A 9,888-nucleotide genomic window follows, 5' to 3' on the forward strand; every position below is an offset into this window, starting at 1 on the left:
GGCCCTAATATATATATACATACATTAGTGGTGGGCCGTTATTGGCGTTACGTGCTGCATAACGTGCTGCGTGAACGTGAGACGTTTATTGGGAGTTTAAAAATAATAACGCCGTTAATCTATTCTCAAAGTTGGGTTGGGAGCTGGTCAGTGTTTCCCAACCGGGGTGCCGTCTGATGTGAGCAGGGGTGCTGTGTAAAAGGTGCCGGCACACACTTGCACCACGGTTCCTGTCTATGGGTTCATCTCACATCTGATGATGGATATATTTTATATAGGTTGTAACTTGAAAATAATTTTTTATGTATGTTTCTGTCAATGGATACACGTGCTGCCTTCTCAGTGATACACTACAACAGCGATAATCAAAGAAAAACAGGCGTGTAGAGCGTGCAAATTCAGTTCTCTTTCAAGTCTTGCGCTTGAACGGACAAACTCAAACAAGAAGTATGTCAACATGTCCATCTTGATGAGTATCCAAGCAGACATAGTCTGAATATGCCTTAAGAGAACTTTATACAGTCGAGAAAGACGACGCATATCCCTGCATTAGGTCTTAAAGGGGCAGTAACCTTTACTCTGTTTAATGTCAAACAAAAGATAAAGACATCACTCACTGCTCTTGATTGAATAGCTTGTGTAAGTTTAATAAGGATTAATCTTTCATTTAAACAGTGAAATATACAAAAAAAAAAAAATTTTGATTACTTTAGTTTTTAGGTAGAGAAATTTAATAATGTTAGACCCGCCTGAAAAACCTTTATTTTATTAGTATCTTTGCGCAATACTATTTATTGGTGTGCTGCTTGTATTTGTTATTTGTTCTTATTTTCTTTATTTTTATTTGACAGTAGTCCTTTTTTCCCTAAACACACTTATACAGAACCGTACCGAAACCTTGAACCTAAAACCGTGATATAAACCGAACCGTGAGCAATTTGTACACTTACACCCCTATAGCGTAACGTATACGAGAGGGTAGCACACACATTCTAAAAGCCTTCGGCATATATATATATATATATATATATATATATATATATATATATATATATATATATAATTTTTATTTTATTTATTTTTTTATTTAAAATGTAATTTAACTTTTTACATTGGACTGGTCTGATTGGGTGTAACTGAGGTGGTCTGCTATTTTTCTTTACTGAAGTTTGTGGAAGGGTGTACACAAATACTAACACTAATTCTATGTTCTCTGAATTACAGCTCAAACACCACAGCAGGTGGTGGCCCGATATAAAAGAGTTCTTCGCCACTTCAGTAGAGGAGGGACCATGTCAGCTGCTTTCAAGCATGTTGGGGTGGACCGGAACACTGTAGTGGTCAATGCTCCAATCGCAGAGCTGTACATAACTGCGCCTGTAAAATACAAGGAACTTCTAAATCACAGCAGTCAGGTTAAACTTAGTGCATTTGCCACACAATGTGCCGCTGCAATTCAGGAGGATCCAGCTATAGAGGATACCATTAAAGCCTTTAAGGCTTCGGGTAAGCTGCTGCCCCTGAAAAGAAAGTGAACTGAAGTGGTACAATAAACGGAAACTTGTTCATTCCGCACTGCTGTAATGTTTAAACAGTAGTTCTGAGGTAATGTTTTCTCTGTGAAATATTTTATTGTATTTTATTTGTTTTATAAAAAATTTTTTATTGTATTTTATTTATTTGTATCCTGTAATCAGCAATGTTTACATTTTGACAAAAATATTTTTATTTTCTATGTCATTGCAGATGTTTATTTTTTCATTTTATATCAAGTGTACAGTTGCACAGTTTTGTTACACATTTTTGTATCTTGAAATAAATGTCCATGTTCTGTAACACTCTGTTGTGTGTTTATTTCCTTTTTCTGTTTAGTAGAGAACTGAGCCTTTATATCTCCTTTGTAAATGCTTTATAAGGTATAAATAGCCCTCACTTTAGATGAGCTCACAGAAATAGTTAACTAACAAATACTAAATGTTTTATAACTACCTGAACTAATCATGAATAACAATAGGAATACATGATAATAAAGCCTTTATTAACACACTTAGTAACCATTACTAAATGTCTAAAGATGTCCATGTTCTGTAACCCTCTGTGTTGTTTTTCCTTTTTCTGTTTAGTAGAGAACTGAGCCTTTATATCTCCTTTGTAAATGCTTTATAAGGTATAAATAGCCCTCACTTTAGATGAGCTCACAGAAATAGTTAACTAACAAATACTAAATGTTTTATAACTACCTGAACTAATCATGAACTACAATAAGAATACATGTTAATAAAGCCTTTATTAACACACTTAGTAACCATTACTAATAAGATGTATAAATGTACATTTAAATAGTTTATTAATCATTTACTAGCTCTTTCTAAATGATGTTATGAACCACAGACAACCCCTAAATAACTGGTTTGTAAATAATTTAATATAGAATTTATAAATGATAAATTGATCATTCATAAAGTATGAAAATACAATTATTAAACACATTACAAATATGCTTATAAATCAATAACAAAGCATTTATAACTGTATTTATAAACGGCTTACTAATGTCTACTAATGCTTTATAAATGATTAATTTACTATTTACTAATGCTTAACAAATGCTTAATTAATGCTTCATAGCGTGTAGTTTTTATAAAGTGTTACCAATAATTGTGTGTAATTGGTTATAAAGTGCAACACGATTATAGCTGCCTTTTGAGAAGACTACAATAAAATTCAACCTCACCAAAGTGGCTAGTGGGAGTGTGTGTGTTACACGCCACAGCTAAAATCCACGCGCAAATGACGGGTTAGCAGGTGTTAATGTCAAGCCCTGTATATAAGACCTGAGACCCTTAAACTGCTTCTGAATTTAACACTAGTTACTAAAAATAACATGAGTCAGAATGGAAATGATCATTGTGTAACTCTAGTGTGTGTGAGTGTGTTCTGAGCACAAGCTGTTGTAAATCCTGCCCACTTCTTTGCATTGTCAGCACATGCTTCAGTCTGAGAGTGTTTATAGTGCTGTGAGTTTAAAACTTCATGACTTACACTCTTCATCATAATAACAGACACAACAACTAAAATGACATTCATCATCTTCTTCCTGATCTTAGGGATGTATTTTGAAGGTAAGATCGTGTTTTAATGCATGATTAGCAGTTAAAATGAGAAGTATTTTTCAATTGAGAAATGTTAAATGTCTTTTCGATGTTCAATAGATTCTGCAGGACAGGTGACAGTAATTCAGACTCCGACAGAGAAACATGTTCAGAACGGACACACACTCACTCTGACCTGTAAGACCAGCAGCTCCATTGGACGCCGGTCAGATGGTAACTGTAAGTCTTGTGTCGCCTGGTACCTGCAGAAACCTGGAGACGCTCCTAAACTTTTAGTCTACTACACCAGAACCCTTGCTGCTGGAACGCCATCTAGATTTAGTGGAAATGGAGCCGATCACGGAACTGATTTCACTCTGACCATCAGTGGAGTCCAGACTGAAGATACAGGAGATTATTACTGTCAGAGTGTACACTATCCAAACAGTCAGTGGGTGTTCACACAGTGATAAAGAGTCGTACAAAAACCTGTGTCAGTCAGACGTCACAGTGACTGCACTGATACAGCTGAGAGATACTGCAGCTGCTGATGGACCATCACACACAACACAATGGGGGATCAAACCTTTCACACACAACACTGATCACAGCACAAACACTAATAACACTATATGTGACCCTGTCTGTGAAAACCCTCCTAAAGTCATTTTTTTGTGATTCACCGTTTTCTACATAAAATCATCCTACATAATGAAAAGAACATTCTGTTAAAATATAACCTTGATATCTATAATATTAACTAAGTATGGCTATGTTAAAGATTTGCTGAATTTCGGGCTCAGAAAATCATGTTTTTGAGAAATTCACAATCTTAAACACAAGCTTATTTTTAAAACTGCAACACATTTGATGCATAATTATCCTGCATATGAGCCATATACCACATTAAAGCTTTTCACTGATATATGAAACATTTATGGGAAAATTCTTAAAGGTTTGTAAAACAGGCCTATATATGATGATGCTCATGTCCAAAAAGCACAAAAACATTCAAACGAATTGGGGGTACAAGAGTGTAACAAAGTTCGTATTGTGAGGAAGGAAGAGGACACAGGGGTCGGCTGGACGGTTGATGCTTGTTTTATTTATTCTCTTTACTGTCAAAATCACACTCAGTAGTGTATAGTTTCTCTCAACTCAAACAACAATAATCACTTCCGGGTCGGCACTTCCAGCTTCTGGTGTCTCAGGGTCTGTAGCTCGGGCATCAACCGTCCGTCTCTCTCTCTCTCTGGTCTCCGGTTCCACTGGCGTTTTATCCCCTCTCCACGCCCATTACTGGAACAAGAGACAGGTGTTATTAATCTGCGTCCAACCCACTCACTTACCGCTCGTCCCGCGGCTCTCTCTCCCGCTGCAGACCTCGCTGAACCACGCCCCCCTTGGTTTTTGGTCTCTTAAAGTTAAACGAGAAGACCAATGGAAATTGGCATTTACTGTAAATCAAATGCAGTATACCTGGGAGCGGATGCCACAAGGCCTACACAACAGCCCAGCCATTTTCCACAGAGCTGTGGCAGATGTCCTCGGTCCCTTACTAGGGACTGGCCAGGTCGTTCACTATGTGGATGACATTTTGATAGCTACAGGAAAACAAATTGAGAACCATTTGCAGCTGGTTGACGAGGTGTTACAAAGGTTAGGTGACGCAGGCTTTAAAATGAACAAAGAAAAAGCCCAAATTGCACTAAAAAAGGTAAACTATTTAGGGTACACTCTGACGAAAAGCCACAGAGCCTTAACAGACGATAGAAAGAAATGCATCGCCGAACTGCCTCGACCACATACTTTAAACTCGTTACAAAAAGTATTGGGAACAGCAAACTATTTACGAGACTTCATCCCTGATTATGCAAACACCGCTGCGCCGTTGTACTCGCTTCTAAAAGGAAAAACAAAACCAAATGATGTCCTTGAATGGACTGACGAGCATGAACAAGCATTTAGTGATTTAAAACAGCGTTTGTGCGAGGCGCCTGCCCTTGGATTGCCCAATATATCAAAAGTTTTCCACATTCAAGTAGACACGCATGAAATAACACTAAGCGGAGTCTTAGCTCAGGAATATGGGGGAAAACTGCGTCCAATCGCGTATTACAGTCGGAAAAAATCTCTGGTCGAGCAAGGAGTCGACCCATGTGCGCAACACGTGCTGGCGGTGCATTGGATGCTAAAAACAACAGAGCCCATTGTCGGTTTTCAACCTGTTGTTGTACACACAATGCACACGCCTGTACGAATGTTGTTACAGGGCCGAATCAAGGGAGTTTCTTCCCAAAGATTAGCGAGATGGCTAGCCGACATTCAAGCGCGTGACATTACCATAAAAAACACACGAATTCTGCCACATCTGCTCGGGGATGTTGAGGGAAATCCACACACATGCCAGCCTGTAAAAGAGGCACAAAGCCTTGTTCATGACCAACCATTACCAGGCCAAGCACCTGTATACATAGATGGTTCACGATTCTGTCAGAATGGTCATTTTTATGCTGGATGTGCAGTGTGGGCCCCCAATCTTCCAGACACAGATGCTGGACAACAATTGTTGTTTAAATTACCGTCTAACGTATCCGCACAGGAAGCCGAGCTCATTGCATTGCTAGAAGCGATTAAGGCACACCCTGAACCACTTTGCGTGTATACAGATAGTCGGTATGCGTTTGGGGTTGTAACTGATTTTATGGCTCAACGGCAATTGAGAAAATTCCTCACTTCTGCTGGAACGCCTATAAAACATTTCAACACCATAACGTCAATATGGAAAGCAGTCCAAGCGCGAAAAAACCCCATGTCCATTGTGAAAGTACGCGCACACATAAGCAAAAATCCAGATGTGCACGAGGAAAACAATAATGTTGCTGACCAACTGGCTAAGCTGGCCGCAGTCAAAGGCGACCAGTGGCAAAAAGAGACACCCTCTGCTTCTGTAGCAAGTGCTGCCCAAGTCACACCCATTGACCTCAAACAGTATCAACAAGAGCTGTGGGTCTCTGACGGAGAACTTGTGCCACACTTGAAACATGATCAGATGGTGAATGTAATTGAAGGCATAGTACTCCGAGATGGGAAATTTGTCGTTCCGGAAGCCCTCCAAAAACCAATAATCAAATTATATCATGATTATGCGCATGTATCTGCAACAAAAACAGCACAGCTGATACAAACTCAGTTTTGGTGGCAGGGAATGATGGCGGACATTGAATGGTGGTGACACACCTGCATGGTGTGTGCTACCATTAACCAGGGAAAACCAGGCCGAACAAACCTACGTAGGCCAGAACCACCGAAAGGGCCCTGGGAATCCTTACAATTGGATTTCATTGGTCCGCTACCCAGTACCAAAGGGGGGTATCGGTATTACCTTGTGATAATTGATAAATTCTCGAAATGGGTTGAAGCAATTCCCACTCGCAATAACACGGCAAATACTGTGGCACGTGTGATAGCGAACCAAATCATCCCTCTTTGGGGAGCACCAATTCAAATTGAATCTGATCAGGGGACTCATTTTACTGGACAAGTGATGAAAAACATGTGCAAAATGCTAAACATCAAGCAAAGACTTCACGTGTCTTACAGGCCACAAAGTTCGGGAAATGTTGAACGTGTTAACCGCACCATAAAAGAAAATATTGCAAAACAGATAGCACAACACCAAAACAGGTGGATTGATGTCTTACCCACAGTTCTGACTGTGCTGCGAGCAACCCCATCAAAAGCGACAGGCATTAGCCCATATGAGCTTATGACTGGAAGGGTGATGAAGTTACCCATTGATCCAGAAATTTCCCCAGCAGATCTGGGGCCCCTCATGCTTGCGACTCAGCAGACTGTGTTGGTGAAATTGCAAGAAAGATTGAAGGTGTTGCACGCACAGGCTGTACTGAAACAAAAACAGTCAGACCTGTCAAATGATGCACAATTTAACCCAACCACTGAAAGAAAATTTTCAGAAGGGGATGTGGTGATGGTACGCGTCTTTGTGAAACAAAACGCATTTTCCCCTAGATGGCACGGGCCCTATGAAATTAAAGCTGTTTGCAACAGCTGCGTGGCCGTGACCATCAGAGGAAAATTAAGATGGTACCACATGTCCCAGTGTAAACCATTCAAAGGTCCAGTGAATTAATTATGATCTTCTTCCTTCGCAGGACAATCACTGCAATTCCATGGAGTCCGGACGCCAGGTTGGTATCCGGACCAACCTGCATCGAACTGGGACAACGCATCACACTCACACACACCCTAGGATGCGAGAGATGGGTATGGAAATATAACAAGGGGCCATTCACATCTTATACTTCAATCACATACAAAGAAATAGTCACATGGCCCCCCGGATTAGCACCGGAACCAAATTGCTTCACAAAAATCTGCTGTAGCACAGGTTCTACCCATCTCCCATACCAAAACCTCACTGGTTACACACATGCACCCCGATTTCACCATAACATTACGGCCTGGGAACAACTTAAAGTTTTCCCAGATTCAGAAATTGGTAAACTGCACACATTTTATGAGAAGAATAATTATGGCACAGATCCTAAAAAATGTTATTCAAGTACGGATCTGGAACCAGCAACATATAGGTGCACTCACACAACATCACATAACGACACACATTTGAAGTCTACGGAACTTCTGTTCAATCTGACAAAACGGACACCGAGCAGTATTGTAAAAACATTTGTTTGGACTAGTCGGAAAGAAGGAACATACTGTGTGGGAAAATGTGAGGCAAATCTGGACAATTTTACTAGCCCTCACAATTGCTCATGGACTTAACACCATTGCTTTAACTTGACTACCTGTGGATACAGGAAACCCACACAGTGTCCAAAATTACATCCCACTCCTCCAGGTGGTCTGATCAGAGGAAATGTGAATAAGACTTTGCTTCATGATGTCAATCTTGTGATAACACATGTGACGTATAACATCTCTAATATTTTGTCTGCCTACGAAAAGCACTGTGATATTAATGACAAAACATACACATGGCTACAGTCACGCATTGATGATTTAGTTTCTGATTACAAAAATAGACTTGCAGTCCGAATTCCACCTGTTCGCACTAAACGAGACCTTTTTGGAAATATAGCAGGCCTTTTTGGTTCAGTAAATTCTATATCCAACAATTACAAAATAACAGGTCAATCTCAATTTTCAACATGGTTGGCAAATCAGGTGGCCACTGGTTTTCAACACATCACTAATAGTAATGAAAATATTATTAAAGCGGTCAGATCTGAGGCGCAGGCGCTTCTGACGACCAGCCAGACAATTTTCAATCAGACCCGTACCATCGAGCATGACTTAGCCTGTAGGTTGTATGCACAAGATTTGTTTACTGCAGCGAGACAAGAGATTTTAGATCTTCGTCTCTATAAAACACCTAGACATGTTCTAAATGATCTTATTGAAATCTTAGATCTGCATAGATGGCTTGCATCAGAGAAAATGAAAAATATTAAATACTCTGAATTATTATCAACGTTAATGATGTATACTGGAAATGAATGTACTGGCTGTATTGGGTTCTTTGCCACTTTCCCTTTAATTCACCCAGATCAAGTTTACTTAAATTCCACTACCATACGCTCTATTGGCGTTGTAGTGAAGGATCAGATCATAAAATGGGACTATCTTACGGGGTATATGACTTTGAGGGGCATTGAAACCTTGTTTACCACTCGCAGTTGTTGTCATGAAACATCAAGTTACGTTATTTGCACCTGCAACACCTTACAGCCTTTTTCTGCCAATGACTCTAAGCTTGTTAACGTCCAGTCATTGCATGGACATTCTGATGCTGTTCAAGTGTCTCACACACAGTGGTGCATCGTCAGTGAGATGAATTCCTTCACCTACGGAGGTCTGACCTGCCCTGCGAACCACACTTTCTGTTTAGAAGTGAAAGAGGACTTTTCAATGGGTCAGATCAACATCCTGGGAAGGGTACCAATGGACGCGGATGTTTCCCCCTGGTGGGAGGACACTTTTTATGAACAAAGCACACAAGATTTGGTCAACACAATGGACTTAGTACAAGAAATGGTCTTGCAGACTGAATACCATCTCAACCAAGCACAAGTGGAGGCAAATCTGGCGAAAAAGACTGCCGAGATCCTGTCTAGTTCTTCGACGCGTTCGGCACAGTATGCGTACACATGGTGGGACTGGATGTTCCGTGGATGTGCCATGGCCAGTGTGTTCATCTTCTTATTCACACTCTGTCAGTGCTGTTACTTCAGATGTCTTCTTCGAGCAATGCGCACTTCAACCAACATGGCCATTGCGCTCAGCCCATTACAGATACCGGCCCTACGGAAAGTGCAGCTGTAAAAAAAAAAATGAAATCCCTGGTGGTGGCCCCTCGGAGACTGCTCTGTCTCTGCTCCAAGGGACCAAGGGCGGAACTGTAAGAATGGATTTCACCTGAGAACAAACTAAAGGGATTAAAGCTGCAATAAAGACAATAAAACTTCACTATCTGAATGCAAGAGTAAACAAGACTGCACCTGGCCCAATCCTATTTCCTCACCCCTGCCGAGATATGACCCTCTCACCCTCTGGGTCACATGCAAATATCACAGATACTGCCACAAGCTGTTTCTGTATGGTCAATACAAATACTTTTGGTGTGATTGGTAAACAGGTTTCATTCTCACATCAGGGGAACTGGTGACATTCCAGCTCTAGTAAAACAGGTCATAAAAGAAGGACAACTGGGTTTGTTCCTCTGGTGTAGGAGATGCTCATAAAGATCTTT

At 40.5% G+C, this 9,888-nt stretch overlaps 1 protein-coding gene across 1 annotated transcript; it reads left to right on the forward strand.

Annotated features, from left to right (window-relative positions):
- Positions 1 to 5,904: 5,904 nt before the first annotated feature.
- On the forward strand, positions 5,905 to 9,461 carry LOC137064390 (uncharacterized). Its single transcript, XM_067435722.1, has 3 exons — positions 5,905 to 6,147; positions 7,268 to 7,379; positions 7,978 to 9,461. Exons 1-3 carry the CDS (start codon positions 5,905 to 5,907, stop codon positions 9,459 to 9,461), a joined length of 1,839 nt encoding a protein of 612 aa, XP_067291823.1.
- The last annotated feature ends 427 nt before the right edge of the window (positions 9,462 to 9,888 follow it).

The sequence above is a fragment of the Pseudorasbora parva genome, chromosome 25 (genome assembly GCF_024679245.1).
Source record: "Pseudorasbora parva isolate DD20220531a chromosome 25, ASM2467924v1, whole genome shotgun sequence".
Lineage (NCBI taxonomy): Eukaryota > Metazoa > Chordata > Actinopteri > Cypriniformes > Gobionidae > Pseudorasbora > Pseudorasbora parva.